The sequence below is a fragment of the Myotis nattereri genome (assembly GCF_964212035.1).
Source record: "Myotis nattereri genome assembly, chromosome: 1".
Taxonomy (NCBI): Eukaryota; Metazoa; Chordata; class Mammalia; order Chiroptera; family Vespertilionidae; genus Myotis; species Myotis nattereri.
This window is the reverse complement of record NC_138075.1, coordinates 216,681,206-216,698,229: the sequence shown is the minus strand read 5'-3', so window position 1 is coordinate 216,698,229 and position 17,024 is coordinate 216,681,206. Positions and strand designations below refer to the sequence as shown.

The window sequence follows — 17,024 nt, the reverse complement described above, 5'->3', positions numbered from 1 at the left end:
GAATAAGGGGAGAGCAGAAAAGGCCATGGAGATTGAAGTGCTCAGGAATTGACTGAGTAGTTACAACTATGCTGAAAGGTCTGGCAATGCCGGAGACTATCCGGAAAGAAGAGAAGGTGAGAGAGTGGCCCTGACAGAACTCACCAGGCCAGAGAAAATTAAAAAGCAAATTGGACCTGGCTAGGAGAAGGGAGTCTCATGCCTGCCACCTCCAATATTGCCTTGGTCATGGGTCTGCAGATGGCAGAGCCAGCAGATCCGTCAATCTGTGCCCCATCAATATGAATTTTCAATGGCATCATCTTGACAGCCGGCAGCTGACACATCACCTCTCTCTGCAGAAGCATCATTGAAGGCCTGGAAGGGTTTTCTTAAAGCCCAGGCAAGGATAGGACCACCACCTCGGCTATAGCGGGTTGGTGACTTTAAACCCTATTTTCACATCACCACATTGTATCCTCATCTTAAATGAGAGACACAAGGCAGATATTGTTATCCTCACCATATAAAGTCCAGAGAAACTGAGGCCTGGATAAGTCAGGAGATTTGCCCATGACCATGTAGCTGCCTAGTGGTACAGCTTGATGACATGTGACCCACGAAAGCCTGAGCCAGGATCCTTCCGCTCTCTCTAAAATCAGAGAGAGAGAGAGAGAGAGAGAGAGAGAGAGAGAGAGAGAGAGAGAGAGAGACATATCAATGTATGAGAGAAATACCGGTTGTCTCCTGTATGAGCCTGTACCAGGATCAAACCCGAAAACCTGGTATGTGCCATGAACCAGAATCCAAACGATAACCCTTCAGTGCACGGAAAGGTGCTCTAACCAACTAAGCCACACAGACTAGGGCTGAAGCTCATCATTCTAGAATTCCCATTTCCTACCCAATACAGATGGTCACAGTCCGGTCTCTGAGGAGCTCAGTAACTTGTGCTGGAGCTAAGATGCACACACATGGAAGGTGCTTTCCTTTCTTAGGGAGCATGTAAGTGCTGTGCGAGCAGTTTGTAACCTTGCCTGTAGAGTGGAACAGGATGAAGAGCTCACTTCAACCTTGGGAGACTTTATGAGGGGTGTGGGCTTCTAGTTCACCTCAGGGAAGAAGTGGAAGGCCAGCCTGCATGAGGCCAGGACGTGAAAATAAGACGGAAGCCAGAAAGCATGACAGATCAGTTTGGCTGGAGCAGCTCATTTATGAGTGGAGCAGCGAGACATAGGCCAGGAAGGTCAAGGCCAGTTTGAGGAGGGCTTTGAATGCTAGTAATGAGGAGCCATGGAAGGCTTCTGAACAAGAGAACCTGGTGAAAGCATTTGTTTTTTTTTCTTAAGGTGACCCTATAGGTTAGTTGTGTAGAGGGCAGACTGGCTTGAAGAAGACCTGGTACCCTGAACATAATTAGGATGTGTGGTGGTTCAAAACCTGATTTTCTGAAAGTCAGTCCCATAGGACGCTTAACCATTGCTCATGGCTATTTGCCAATTCTTCATCAGATCAAACACTGCTGCTTCTAGCCACTATATAATAACACAGTAGCTTTTTAAACTTTTAATAATCTAGTTAATATTCTATCAAGCGTCACTGTTTCAACAAGTACTCTTTTTCAGTGTCTTTTAATTCAATATCTGAGTATTGCAATTATTTTCCTCAGATGTTTTGTTTTCTCTTAATTTTGTATTTCTTAAATTATAATGATTACACTTTGTTCTGAACATATTAAAATAAATATTTTGAAATAATTTCTTTTAAAAAAAAGGTGTGTGTTACAACAAAATAGCATAGCATAATGAAAACAGAGTAGACTAGGAGAGGCGAAATGAAAACGGGAAGATTTCAAAATAAAAAATTAACCAAAGGTTTGTGCTCCTTAGGGACTGTCCCCTACCACTGGTGCCAGGTTACCTGATGGGCGAGAGATGCAGATTCTCCACTAAGCAAAGTCCTCCGCTGTGAGGTACCCAAGGCCCCAGTGTGGTCTTATTGGTGGAAAACCAGGCAGTGAGAAAGACATGTCATCCGCTCTGGTCATTTTCATTCAAGGGCTAGCCAAAGTCTTCTTCTAATCTTCGGTCAATTATTTTACTCAATGCGAGAGTCAGTAAATTAATTTTTAACATAATAAGGGTGTAAGTTGTCAATTTTAGGAGCACACGTGCGAATTCCCCTGCACAGGAGAGAACATGAATTCCATCAGATAAAAATAGCCGTTGTGCTCACTTTCCCCTACATGCTAATTTTAATAAACTTACTCTGAAATCATCTGCCTCTGTGAGGAGAGCTGCTCATCAAAAATGCATCCAGTAAGCATTAAGCTTGCTCATCGGAGTTCTAGCGCTCCCAGGAGACTGAACAATGCAGAGTTCTAAATGGAACTCCTCCTCCTCTCAGCAGACTCGGTCTTCTGTTGAACCCGGCATCCCCACGCTCTAGCCACCCATCAGGGGTCATCTTGGACTCTCCATCTCATATTCCAATCCAGTTGGCTATGAAAGGGTCATCCTTTAAACTCTTCCTTATCGCCATCCCTTTTTCTCTATTCCCACGGATGCTGTATCCACGTCATTCATTCAAGCATCCACGCATTCATATAGCCTACACGTACTGAGCACCTACGGAGGGCAAGGTACACCACTAAGTGTTCAGGTCACAAATGAATAACACGTGGTCACCACTTTCAAGGAGTTCTAGGTCTTTTGGATCCAGTAGCAAGAGAGATAAGTCAAGGGTCAGTTCAAAAACCATGTAAGTGGAATGATATAGACGCAAGAGGAATATTTGGGAATGTTGATGGGGACAGAAAAACTAGATTACTGATCTCTCATCTTATCTTTCCCTGATTCCTGGCTAAGCTACCAAATTTGTCTTTATTTGGCAAATGAAGGCTGAGTGGTTACCGAGTTCAGTGGAAACAAATCTTTCCCAAGTATTCTCATCAACTTGTATTCCAGCTAGAATAGCATCCAGTGCCTCTCTGCTACCAGCTACCCTCCTGTCTTGCTTTGGAAGTCTTTCACCATCTGGTCCATCCTGGCTAGCCAACCTTACTATCTTCTATACCTCAACCCACTGGGTTTCTGTCTTTATCTGGAGTATTTCCTCAGAGGTCAACCACCAGCCCAGTGTCACGCCTGTTTCCTGTCATGACTGCCCCATACCCTCTTCAACCCAAAGGGAAGGACACAGTTCAAGTTCCACTTCTTTTAAGAAGCTTTCTCCTATTTCATAAAGCCTCACCAAATGCAAGAGATACATGTGTCTAAGAGATATTATTCACTATTGTACACCATTCTTTTTCATTTAATAACATTATTAATAAAAGTAATGCTTTGAAATATTAACTGATACTCTATCAATCCATCTTGCCTCTACTTCCTGTAACCCCATGCTGTTTCTCCCCACATACTCCTGTCCCTTTTTAGAAGTTCAAGGAAAGGGAGAGGCATGACTCCCTTTTTAGGAGCCAGACATTCTGCCTTTGTGTTCCAAAGAGGGGAGTGCCCAGCAGAACACAGGTAACAAAGTGACTGGCTTTTCAGTTTTGAGAGCCTGGTCCTGAAGACATCAGGGCTTACAAGAGTCTCCCCACTAGCTCCCTTCCCCATGATTCCTCCACACACATAAAAGACTAGAAAAGATCTCAAAGTTGGAAAGGGGGCAAAATCAGAGTTGCTAGGAAGGATAAACACTGAGCTTCGCCCAATCAGCATGGGGTGGGGAGAAGGAAGTGAGGCTGGGGACAGAGGTGAGGGCATGGCTAGTTCTGATGGAAACCTGATGAGTTGAGGAATTGGAGAAGTAAAGAGTGAAGTCTCTATAATGATAGCTGTCTTGAATATCCTTTTCTCCCTTTAAAAGAAAATAGATTTCTCTATGTAAATTAGGGGCATAATTTACATAGAGAAAAATTCACCCTTTTTAGGTATACCGTTCTATAAATTTTCACAAACCTGTACAGTCTTGTAGTCATCCCCACAATCAAGGCAGAGAATATGGCCATCATTCCCCAAAGTTTCTGCATGCTCCACTCACCCCTCTCCCAGGCTCCAGCAAAAATCAATTTGGTTTTTGTCTTTTTTGTTCTACCTTTTCAAGAATTTCATATAAATGGAATCTTACAGTAGGAACATTTGAGTCTCTGGCTTCTTTCAGTTACCAAATGTTTCTAACAATCATCAACTTTTTGTATGGATCAATCGTCTGTTCCACCTTAACACTGAGCAGGATTCTGTTAAAGGATGGAGCACAGTTCATCTGCTCACCCATTAATTGGGATTATTTCCAGTTTTCAGCAATTATAAATAAGACCTCTCTAAGCATTCACATACAAGTTTTTGTCTGAACGTGTATCTTCATTTCTCCTGGGTCAATACCTACAAGTAGGATTGCTGGGTTGTTTGGTTAAGTGTATGTATGACTTGATGAGAAACTGCAAAACTGTTTTCAAAAGTGGGTATACCTTTTCTATTCCTCCAGCCTCATATGGGACTTCCCATGTGCCTCATGCTTGTCAGCACTTGGTTTGTCCATTTTTCATGTTTGTTTTTTTTCATTCCAATACGTGTGTCTTCAGCATCTTGTGGTTTTCATTTACATTTCCCTAATGGCGGATGATGCTGAATATCTGTTCATATGCTTATTTGCCAGGCAAATCTCTTGCTGAGTGCACCTTCTGTTAACTCTTCTGCCCATTTTTAAAATTAGGTTGTTGGGTTTTTTTTATTATTATTGAGTTGTGAGAGTTCTTTATATATTCTGGATATAAGCTACGTGTTCTGCACACATTTTCTTCCAGTCTGTGGCTTGTATTTACAGGGTCTTTAACAAAATAGAAGTTTTTAATTTTGGTGAAGTCCAATTTATCCTTTTTTTTTTTCTCTTCTTCTTGGGGATTTCTGTGTCCTATATACCCCTTCTTACTTTTTAATCTCCCAAACTTTGAAAGATCACCTCAGGTAATGATAAGAGTAACTGCCCCTAATTTAAGTTAGGCATGTCCAGCTAAAGACTGCCATCCTTAGGCTCCCTTGCAGCTAGTGATGGCCACGTGGCTATGATTAGACCAATGGGATGTGAGCAGAAGTGATTCATAAAGCTCTGAAGACATCCCTAATTAAAGAAAAGCCCTTTGCTCTGAACTCCCCCCTTCTTTCTCTCTCTCCCTGTCCTCCCCCCACTTCCCATGGGCTGGGACAAAACCATGGCAACAACCATGCTTTAACCACACTGTTGAGGACCAACCCCTAAGATTCAGTGAAGTAACAAGATGGAGAAAACCTTGAGTTCTCAAATGACCCATGAAGCAGGGCTGCTCTCCCAGCCTGGGCTACCACATTGTGACGTGACATATCTACCTGATTTAAAACAATATAGTGGGGGGTGAGTTGGGGAGGATAGGGATCTTTGGTATAGTAGCCTAGACTTTACCCTAATAAACACACCCTTTTTTCTTAGGAATTACAAAATAACCCCATTATCTCAGGACCCAGCCTGGTGTTGTGTGGTGCATCTATGCAGACAAGGGCACAATAGTTTCCCAAAGTTTTCCTCAGCTCAGGAGTGATTTGGGGGCAACAGACTATGACCTTGCACCCACACTGGGCAAGAGCTTGAAGTCCCCCATGCCCAGAGCAGTGAAGGCACTACACCAACTTGTACTTCGTTCACCCAAAGCCATGTGGGTGTGGTACAGATGAAGGGCCAGGGAGGCCCAAGAGAGGAACAAAGGAGGACACCGCAGTGACATCCAGTGACCAGTAACCAGATACTAGACTGAAATGAGGAGAGTGTGGCTCAACAAAAATAGTCCTCCCCCGGCCACTTGGTTGAGCCTTGTCCCATCATCCCATGCACCGAGAGGTTCGATTCTGGGTCAGGCATGCCTGGGTTTTGGACTTGATGCCCAGTAAGGGATGTGCAGGAGGCAGCCGATCAATGTCTCTTTCTCTCTCTCTCTCTCCCTCTCTCTCTCTCTCTCCCTCCCTCCCCCTCTCCCTGCATCTCTCTCTAAAATAAATAAAAACATATTTTTAAAAATAGCTCTCCACCCCATTACCACCGCCAATGGCTGAGCACTACTTGAGCCCCCTAGAACTTAAATACAAGTTCAAGGAAAGAGTTATGACTCCAATTCAGATTACATTTCCACCACCCTCACAGTGTGAATTTGCAATCAAAATTAAGGTGTTATAGCAAAATAAAGAAGTTTTCATTTTGTGAACACCTGAATTTGTGTCCTGAGGTTCATGCTTATTGTACCAGTGATCACTAAACACTTTCTACCAGGTGGAAAACTAAGCACTAACAGGGCTATTTAATTGAGCCTCACAATTATAGCACCTATGAGGTAAGTACTTTATTATCCTATTTAAAGATGAGAGAATGAAGCTCAGAGAAGTTGCACAGTGTGGTGATTCTCTCAACATCCAGTCCCCTTCTTCTGGCAACCAGCCTCGAATGTCCCAACCCTCTCTCAGTCTATGTGGTCTGAGCAGGGCCGTGCACAACTCCAGGCCTAAGATAATCACATCACTACACTCCTGAGCGATTTCTCCCAGGGAAGGCAAATGATCTGAGTTCAACTGGAGTGACTCCTGGGACTTTATAGGATCTACCACATAAGAGTTTCTGGCTTCTCCTCTGGACTTGAACTTGAGAGGCTGGGAGGCTGAGACTGAAGGCGGTAAGCAAGCAGACCCAAAGATGGAGAGGAAGCATCTGCTTGAGCGCCGAATCCAGCTGTGCCCAAAGTCACCCCTATTTTAGTCACATCAGCTGTGTTAGTTGGCTAAGGCTGCCACAACAAAGTGCCAAAAGCTGGTGTCTTGAAACAACAGAAGCTAGTTCTCTGATATTCTTGGGAGTTGGAAGTCCAAAATCAAGGTGTCAGCAGGGCCATGCTCCTTCATAAAGCTCTAGGGGAGGATCCTTCCTTGCCTCTTCCTGGATTCTGGTAGTGGCCGGCGATTGATCGTGGCGTTCTTCGGCTTTGAGTCGCATAACTCCAGTCTCTACCTGTTATCACATGGCCTTCTTTCCTCCGTGACTTCACCTTGTCTTCCCTTTGTGCAATTTTGTGTCACATTTCCCTCTTCTTACTATAAGAATGTTGGTCATTGGATTAGGAGCCCACTCTAATGACCTCACCTTAACTTGATTAGATCTTCAAGGCTCTATTTCCAAATAAGGTGGCATTCACAGATACTTATCTTCTTGGGGACACAATTTGACCCACAACATCAGCCAAAATATTCCCTCTAATATGAACCATTTTGGATTGGGTTTTTGATCATTTGCATCAAGAAACAGCTAGAGTCCTGGCCAGGTGGCTCAGCTGGTTGGAAAGTCATCCCATAGATCAGAAGGTTGCGGGTTCAATTCCTGGTCAGGGCACATACCTAAGCGGTGAGTTCCATCACGGGTTGGGGCGCATACAGGAGGCAACTGATCAATGTTTCACTCTCATATCGATGTTCCTCTTCCTCTCTCTCTCTCAAATCAATAAACATATCCTCAGGTAAGGATAACAAGAAAAGAAAAAGAAAAAGAAAGACATAGAGTCAAAACTCACCACCCCAGATCTGAGTCAAAAACTGAGACAGAGAGCTATGCCCTCAATCACAGAGCCAGACTCTACGCCTCTTCAAAACGCCTCTCTTCCAAAAGTCAGTGGCTACTCTTGGGGCAGAGGCCCAGGGTTAACTGTCTTCCATCTGCCTAACAGCACTGCATACAACACAGTCAAGGGACAAGAGTGATTGCTATCTAATTAATTAACCAAAATTCATTAGCCATGGTTTATCATAGGGCACTAGGCTGAAAGATGGCCAGGATTTTTATCTTGGAAATAAAAAGTTATTGATTGCCCGCACGGCTGCCTTTCAAGATCTCCCCTTGATTTTGAGAGATCACCTCAGGTGGTGATAAGAAGAACATGTCCCCCTCCCCAGACATTTAATTTTCAAAATAGACCACCAGCCATGCCCCTTTCACACGCATGGCCACGTTTACTCCAGGGCCTGTGAGAAGGCTGTCATTTCAGCTTGTTACACTGAAAAGGTGAAAGTAAAACTGATGTCTGTAGAATCATTTTAAATGAAAACTGCTTCCTAGAGGCAAGCTAAGGAAGCAAACTGATTGAAAGAGAGCACAGACCTTGGGCAGGCAGGGTGCTGGCGTGCAGACCCCGTGCGAGAGGTAGACATCAGGACTTCTGCAGAAATCGTTGTGTGTCAAAAAGCCATGTTTATATGAGCTCCCTCTGGGTGTGTCTCAGCCTTCTCACAGCCTTTCCCCTTGTAGCTCTATGGCTCAATTCTCTCTTCTCTTCTAAGGGAGGACACCGCTCAGATGTAGGCCCACTGTAAATCTAGGATGAGATCATCCTGAGATCCTAAACTTGATTATATCTGCAAAGACCCTATTTCCAAATAAGTTCACATTCATGGGGGGTGGAAGGGGAGAGACAGCAGTTAGATGTACCCATTGGAGGGCGGGGAGGGAGATTTCAATCCACTACAGTAGATTTGGGGTAAGACTCAACATATTGTATTTTCCCCAAAATACAGAATGACTCTTTGCACTCTTTGCTCCTAAAATGACTCTGATGTAGGTGATCTATAGATCATATTCTGTGAAACATTTAATCCAGTTGCTGAGGATTCAAAAATGAACAAGACATGGTCCCCTCCCTTGGAGAACCTATTGTCTAGTGCAGCGGTCGCCAATCTTTCAGACCTCGTGGACCACCGGTTGGCGACCGCTGTCTAGTGGAAGATACAGACAGATGCAGAGATGATTAAAATACACAGTGTGGCCTAGTGATGCCAAGCTCCGGAGTCAGAAAAACCAGGGATCCAACTCTGTGCCTCTGGCTGTGAGGCTCCAAGCAAGCTCTTAGCCTGTCTCAGCCACAGTCTCCTTATCCATAAAATCAGAAATAATTTATCCCTCACCCCATTATGAGAACGGGCCATGTAAAATGCTTAAGATCGAAGATGGACCTGAATCGTCATTAGCTATTGCGAAGGCGGGAAGCATTTTGCATTCATTTTCCCATCCCCCAGCCCCTCGCTCTGTGTCTTCCACATCCTAAGCCTTTAATGAATGCCTGTGGAGGGGAGAAAGCGTAAGTCTGGGATAGGCAAGACATGTCCTGGATCTCAACTTACTCTGCAAGCATTTTCTGAGCACCTTGTGTGTGTGGTGCTCCATGTAGGCCACTGGAAGAAAGCCAAACAAAACACACAGCCTAGCAGGGCCACTAGATTACAATACAGTACACCTCCTCCCTTTGGTTTTCCAACCTTCATGTTCCATTCTTTTTATTTCCTTAGTATTCGTATCGTTTGGGAAGGCCCCTCCCAAATTCTACCATATGCTCCAGGAGTCCTTTGATGGCAAGAAAGGTTCTGTCTTCGCCACTGAATCCCAAGGACCCCGCAATGAACCTGACTCCTCCTAGGCATCCGGTGAGCATCTGTGGGTGTGGTGAATATTCTGCTGCTATTCCAGAGTCCAACACTGGCCTCCTATGCAGAACCACCTCCAGCCTCCTGAACTGCTGGGTATGATTCTTGGTGGGCCACGAGAACAGAGGCCCAGAGGATCTATTCCTTGACATAAAGCCTGAAAAGTTGGGGGAGATGGGGACAGACTGCAATACAATGGATCATCACGCTGTCCAGTTAGGAGTTTCCATTTACTAGACCAAGAGTAAACAAATTAAACTACGGCAGAAGCTCTGACATCTCATTCCTCTTCAGAACTGCACCGCTTTGCACACACGAGACATTAAGGACGGTTCCCGGGCTGACCTGGAGGCCCAGGGGACGTTCTGAAGAGAAGGTCATCACGCTGCATGTGTGCACTGGATAAGGAAAAGAAGCCCCCTGCGCCTCGGGGACGGAGGGTAGTTCTCAGGGGGGCGGGAAGAGCGCATTTCCGGTGGATGGTCAGCCTGCCTAGGTGACGTGGGGGACTGCATCACAGGGCCAGCAACCTGTGAGAAGGAGGCATCAGCAAGCCCTCCCACCTGGGGAGGTCAGGGAGCCCCTCTCGAGTCAAAATCTCTAAGGGTGGACTGAGGAGGAAATTGGGTAAGAGTCCAAAACACTGACCCAGCGTCACGTGATTATGACAAATATTAGTGTTCTCTGCTTCCACAAATCCAATGACTCCGCACCTGTTTCCTTTGTAGGCCCACAGTAAACCCATGTGGATTTCATTGAGCGGTGAATGAATGGAGGCTAAGGAGGACCCTGAACTCCCCTACCCAGAGCTCCATTGCAGGGAATGCCACCTGGCCCAGTGTTGCCCCAGGGCCCGGATTTCCTGGCACCACCTTCCTACTTCAGCGCCGGGCGTCCAATCGCTTGGCTCCAAAACTGGCTACTAGGAAGGCAGGTGGGGCTTGGCGCCCTCTCCTCCCTCCCGGATCCGGGCTGCACGCTCCAATCCCCGGCCCGGCCCCGCGGAGGGAAGGCCCCTCCCTCCCCACGGGCCGTCACCAGATGGCGAGGAGGAAAGTGGCCCGGGGTAGACCGGGGAGAGCGGAGGAGCAGCGCACCTGGCGGGTCGCGCAGGGCCGGGCGCGGGAGCCCCCGGTGCACGTTCCCCCGGCTCCGTGCGCGCGTCCCCGCCCGGCTCGGCCACCCGGGGGGCACGGCCCGGCACCGGGGGCCGCTCGCCCGGCCCTTCCCGCCTGGCCGGCGCCGCGGCCTCACCTCGCTCACCAGCCCCTGCCAGTCGCTCTCGGTCCGGTCGCCGTTCATGGCCTCCTGCTGCAGGCGCGGGCGGGCTGCACGGACGCCGCCCTCCGCCGCCTCCTCCGCCGCCGCCTCCACCTCCCGCGCCGCCGCCGCCGCCGCCGTCGCCACCGCCCGGCCCCGCGAGGGCCTGGAGCCTCGAGCCGCTGCGCTGCCGCCTCCTGCGGCCGCCCGCGCTGTCGCCTCCACGTCAGCCTCGGCGGGAGGAAGGGGAGGAGGAGCCGGGCCGGGCGGCCGCAGCCACAGCCCCGCCGGCTCGCCCGGCGCAGCCCGGACCCCTCCGGCCGCCCCGGCCCGCCCCGGGCTCTAGGGAAGGGGCGGCCGGGTCTCAGCCCGGAGGTAACCCCTGACCCCAGCACTACCGCTCTGCGGGGCAGGAGGAGGGCTGGGCAGCCACCTGTGTGTCTCCCACAAGAAGCGCATCCCTAAATCCTGCCCTTTCCCGACCTCCATCAGCCCCCCCCCCCCCATTCTCTTCCAGCCCCACCGGGCTTGGCTCTGCTTTCTGATGTAAAGCACATTCTACAAAGATTTGTTGAACATCTGAATGAGTGAACCACGTGTTTTATATTTAACATTGTTTTTCAAGCTACTACGGTTTATTTATATTTATTTCTTAAATGACCAGCTGTCATAAATAGAAAGAACATGTAAAAGTGAACAGTAAAATGGTATTGAATTCTAAATAGGTCCAAAAGCTGAGCATGACGCTTAACACTTGGCAGGAGAGGGGTTAAGCCGTATCCCGGACAAACTGAGACGTCCTCTAAGTCAGAGGAAGGACTGAAAGCGGGTGGCAGGGCAGGTGAGTCTCATAGGAGTTTGTCATTCAAGGTGCTTTTCCTGTGTCACCTAAACCCCTCTCGGGGACCATCCCCAACAGTGAGTGAGCCTTTTGTACCTGCACAGCCCTGCCTGCCTGTGGAGATGAGCAGGTAGGTTGAGAGAAGCTCTGAACCCATTTTACAGGTGTCAATCACCACTGCCAATATTTATTTATTACTTTTAGCCCCTATTGATCCTGGATCAACCCTATGAGGTAGATGTTATCCCCATTTATCCGATGGGGAAGCAGAGATTTAACCAGGACATCTGGCTCCAATAGGCCCTCTTCAGCATCTTGGAAATCTACCAACGAAGTATCACCTCTGGGAGCTGCAGAGATTGGGACTCTGATGTTGGCCTTGTTTTGTTGATGTGGTAGATTGTTTGCAAAATGGTGTGAATACTTTCCTGCCTGTGTCCCAGCCATTGTCTGTAACTTTGACCCTTGGCTCAGCCGTGTGACTTGCCTTGGCTGATGCAATGTTTGCAAACAGTGCTACACAAAGAGACCTGCAAACACCTGTGCAGACTTATCCTTGCTTATGTCCTTGGGAACCTGTGATCCCCACCATAGAAACAAGCCCAGAAAAGCTTGCTGGAGGATGAGGGACTCATGGCCAACTCAACTGCCACATATGTGAGCGAGGCCATTGACACCCAGCTGCCGTGCATGAAACCAGCAGAAGAACCACCCAGCTGAGCTTTGCCCAGTTTGCTGCCCCACAGGTCACAGGCTACATAAACTGATGTGGTTTTAAGCCAGTGATGTTTGGGAGGGTTTGCTATAGATCAGTGATGGCGAACCTTTTGAGCTCGGCGTGTCAGCATTTTGAAAAACCCTAACTTAACCCTAACTTAACCCTTACGTTAGAGGCTGTGTCACATATAGACATTTTTTGATATTTGCAACCATAGTAAAACAAAGACTTATATTCTTGATATTTATTTTATATATTTAAATGCCATTTAACAAAGAAAAATCAACCAAAAAAATGAGTTCGCGTGTCACCTCTGACACGTGTGTCATAGGTTCGCCATCATTGCTATAGATCAACACGTAACTGATACAAATGGTGACAGTAGCTGAAGAGCCTGGATGGCCTCCCTGGCAGCACTTGAAGAGCCACAGCCCCTGGCATCCCAACCTGCTGGGTCCTCATCTAAAGAAGATTCTACAACAGATTCTGGCAGGCCAGGGACTAGGAGACTGCCCGTCAGCACCTTTATTCTGTGCCTGTTGTATACAAATCCTATACTCACCCGGGGTTCAATAGCATTGCAGACCATAGTCCCTGTCCTGGGGCCTGTGGGGTTTGCCATCCTTACCGTCGAGGTTTTGTTCTAGGGAATAAAAAGAGAGAAAAGGGGGCTAGAATGCAGCGAAGGCTTCTGACCATGCTGGGCCACCTAATCTATTCTCTTTTTAATCCAAGGAAGCGGAAAGAAGGTCATCCCTGAACTGAGCATCTAGGATTAACTCAGCTCCAAGCTCCTGTTCTTAACAGCCTGATGTCTCATGCTAAGAAGCAGGTACTGTCTGCCAATATATTGCCCTCTGGCAAACCATCTGGTTTCCTTCTGACCTGTCGATGAAATAGACTGTAGGAAGAGTGGACATAACTTGGTCCATCTGCCTTCCGCTGCCTGTGTCTTGCTCTCAGCTGGCATTCAGGTGGGAAAGCAGCCTGCCCCTTCCAGTTACCACGTTTAGCTGAGGCTTTCAGTACCACTGCTCCTTGGCAATGGTCACTGATACTTTAGGCCGTCAGCTGCCAAGGACTCTTACGTTAGAGACCACGTACCTCTGTGCGAAGTCATTTCTCCAGTTTGCTTTCCTTCTCTGAAGTAAGTCAGCCAGTGTTTAAGGTATTTTGAAATAAAATTAGGGCCCAGCCGGTGTGGCTCAGTGGTTGAGTGTCGACCTTTGAACCAGGAGGTCAGGGTTCAATTCCCAGTCAGGGCACATGCCTGGGTTGTGGGCTCCATCCCCAGTGTGAGGCATGCAGGAGGCAGCCGATCCATGATTCTCTCTTATCGTTGATCTCTCTCTCTCCCTCTCCCTTCCTCTCTGAAATCAATAGAAATATATTTTTTAAAAACAAATATAAAATTGGGGAGGAAAATCAAAGAGTGGCAGGCCTCTTCCCTCCCCAGCCTGTGGAGACACTTCCAGCTCAGTTGAACGGCATCTCCAGGAACTGGGTCCTCCTTAGAGGTTTCATGCCCCACCTGCCAGCTCGAACCTGCCTCGCTTCTGAGATGTGATGAAATCACAAACCAAGGCATTGTTGCTGCGAGCGATTCTTTTTTATCTCTTTTCATTTATGGAGCCTGACATTGAGTAATAATAATAATTAAATGCCATTTAAGCTTTTAGGCACCTATACCAGAAGGCCTCTAGACACCTCATCAAGAGCCGCCCAGGCTGACGAAAACAAAGCTAATTATATTGTTGGTTAGCTTTTTTCTTAAAAAAAAATGAAAAATAAGGAAAACTGCTGACCAACTCTCCTTACCTCTGATGAATGCAGTACATTAAATGCTTCATCCGACAGTCCATTTGCACAGAACCAGTTTAAAACCAGCTGCCCTTGACTTGAATTTCCCTCCAGGAATTAAGTATTAACATGTGACTCTAGCCTCTATTTTCTTCCTTTCTTTGTTTTAAAGTTAAATTTCATTGTATTTGCTGTAGAAAGAAGCTTGTAAAATCTCCCATGGTCTGGGTAAATTGTTATAAATATTTTAGCTAATTTCTCACCTTTTTCTATGCATTTATTTGGGAGGGGTGTTGATTTTTTACTTTGGTGTGTTTATCCTATATTTTCTACCCTTTTGTAAATGTAAAATAAAAGTGCTGTTAATAGCAATTACGTATTTTGAAAGCCCACATCAGAAGGGTTTATTTCTTTTTTATTTTTCAAATACAGTTGACATTCAATATTATTTTGTACTAGAGGCCCGGTACACAAAATTTGTGCACTCAGGGGGGTCTCTTAGCCGGGCCTGCACCCTCTTGTAGTCCAGGAGCCCCCAGGGGATGTCCGACTGACGGCCTAGCTCTGCCACGGAGGCAGAAGAGGCTCCTGCCACTGCCGCTGCATTCGCCAGCCATGGGCCTGGCTTCTGGCTGAGCAGCGCTCCCCCTTTGGGATCGCACGGACCCCCAGGGGACAGCTCCTGTGTTGTGCGTCTGCCCCTGGTGGTCAGAGCGCATCATAGAGACCAGTTGTTCCGCCGTTCGGTCGATTTGCATATTAGCCTTTTATTAGATAGGATTATGGACTATCTTCCATATGCTATACTTTACATCCCCGTGACTATTCTGTAACTACTGATTTGTACTTCTTAATCCCATCACCTTTTTCACCCCGCCCCCCCAACCCCTCTCCCCTCTGGCAACCATCAGTCTGTTCTCTGTATCTATAAATCTGTTTCTGTTTTGCTTGTTCATTTATTTTTTTAGCCTCTATTTTCATGTTCCCTTAGCTCCCTGAGAAATCTCTAGGGACCCAATTTTTCCATATAGATTCATAGCCCCGGGGCCAGTTTTATTTATTTATTTCTATGCACCTATATTGGTAGAAGAAAGTGCTTGGATACTTTTGAATGATGCTTTTCACTTTGAAATGTTGGAGAGGGGTTTACATGTGGAAACTCCAAAAATAGCTTCATCTAAGATATTAAACCAGCAGATACTGATGACAACAAAAGAAAACAAAAAAGAAATCTCTGGAGAGACTGGGAAAGGGCGACGTGAACTTTTTGTTACAAACCTGAGCCTCTTGTTGAAGGTTTTCTACTGATTTGCAGGTTGACTCTGGCCAAGTCTCAACAGCCCCAGACACACGGGGGAAAACCCTAAAGCGTTTGACACAACTTCTCTCGACAGTATTTTCAGTTCAAATTCTGGCTGCCCAAGCAAAAATGTCAGCGTTCTCATTAAAGGAAACGAAGCAAGTCTGCAGGAGAGGATTTTGGCTAGGTTTTTCTCTGAACCATGCAACTGGGCAGTATTCACAGCCACTCCCTTCCTTTTCTCCTGCCTGAATGAAGAAACCAAGGCTGATGGGCCTGGGAAGAAAATGATTCATAATGACTGTGGTTTATAGTGGTAGATACAGATTTTTTTAATTAGCTCCATGAGAGCCAAGGCCCCCAATCCTTGCTCTTGTCAAGAGAGGGCCATTTTGACAGGTCCTGCCAGGAGCCCCCCTGGGCTGGTTGCTAAATGCCTTCCTTTGTTCATGATCTCATCCGGGGTCAGGGGACTGCAGGTGCCACAGTGCACTGCGGTCACGGTCACACTTCCTGCAGAGCCCGGAGACCTGAGGTCCCCTGGGCCACTGGCCTCAATTCTATAAAAGATAAACCTCCTCTCTTCCCCCTACCTGGGGACACTCTGCAAAGGGCCTCATCCATTTTTCTACCAGGGCTGGCAGCCAGACAACAGACAGACAGGCAGGGGATCCTGGCCTGGTTCCTGACTCAGAGAATCCTCTGTCTCTTAGCCTCCTGAGCTCTTGGGCCCTCACTCTGCCCGCACTAAGCCCTCCCTGCCCAGCAACAAACAATCAGTTGCTGGCTGCTGCCTCCCTGCCCCGCTGGCTGCCAATCAGCCCAGCAACAGGGGGTGGAAGTAAGTTCCACTCCCCGCTGAACCACCAGGAGGTGCTCAAAATGACTGAGTGGGGCTGATGACAGCCTGGCAGGCTGGGGACCCGCAATTGTCATCCTGAGGTGGCCCAGGCTTGGGCGTGATTGGCTGGGGTGTTGTGGGGCAAGGGGTGGGAACTAGGGGGAGCAGAGGGGCAGCTCCTACTGATGGAAGAGTTCCAGGAGAGGGAACCTACAGGAAAGGGCGATCTGTCCACGGAGGCCAGATAGGAAAGGAAAGACAAAGGGAGATGTGTCCCAGGGCTCCTGATGAGAAGCCAGAAAATCAAGAACCGGAGGGGGCGGGGGGATGGGAAAGCAGGGGTGGGTGGGAGAAAGACAAGCCAGGCTCCAGGGGGAGTGGAGTGAGCAGTGGCCCAAGGAAGGAGTTAAATGGAAGAGAGACAGGGAAAGTCACTTGCCTCTCAGATTATTCAAATTTATTGTACTTATTGATAATGAATTTCATTTCTTCTGCATGGGGGGGATATGATTCAGCACAAATTTGATGTAAATTTATGGAAATGTAGGTGCAGAGAGGCTGCGGGCAGGAGCTGCCGGCGGGCAGGTTGCCTGGCCCTCCCAGAGGCGAGGTTACCGCTCTCTGGACTTGGGGAGCTGGAAATAGAAGCAGCCTCCTTGGGGGCCACTGGCCTCAACTTCAGGCCAAGAGAGGGGCTGACCCTGTCGCTCTGGAAGGGGTAAAAAAAGAAGTCTGATGGCCGTCTACAGTAGAATCACCTACGTTGTCCTCCTGTTTGATTTTTTGTCTTAGGTTGGGTG

The 17,024-nt window shown here is 47.6% G+C and overlaps 1 protein-coding gene across 1 annotated transcript in view; it reads right to left on the bottom strand.

Moving 5' to 3' along the window:
* Window positions 1-11,024, bottom strand: part of CCDC149 (coiled-coil domain containing 149) — a 99,997-nt gene extending 88,973 nt beyond the window's left edge. Inside the window, exon 1 of the mRNA XM_081086612.1 lies at window positions 10,719-11,024. Within this exon, the coding sequence (XP_080942738.1) occupies window positions 10,719-10,766 (48 nt within the window). The 5' untranslated portion in view covers window positions 10,767-11,024. The remainder of the gene's footprint in view (window positions 1-10,718) is intronic.
* Between the last annotated feature and the right edge of the window lie 6,000 nt (window positions 11,025-17,024).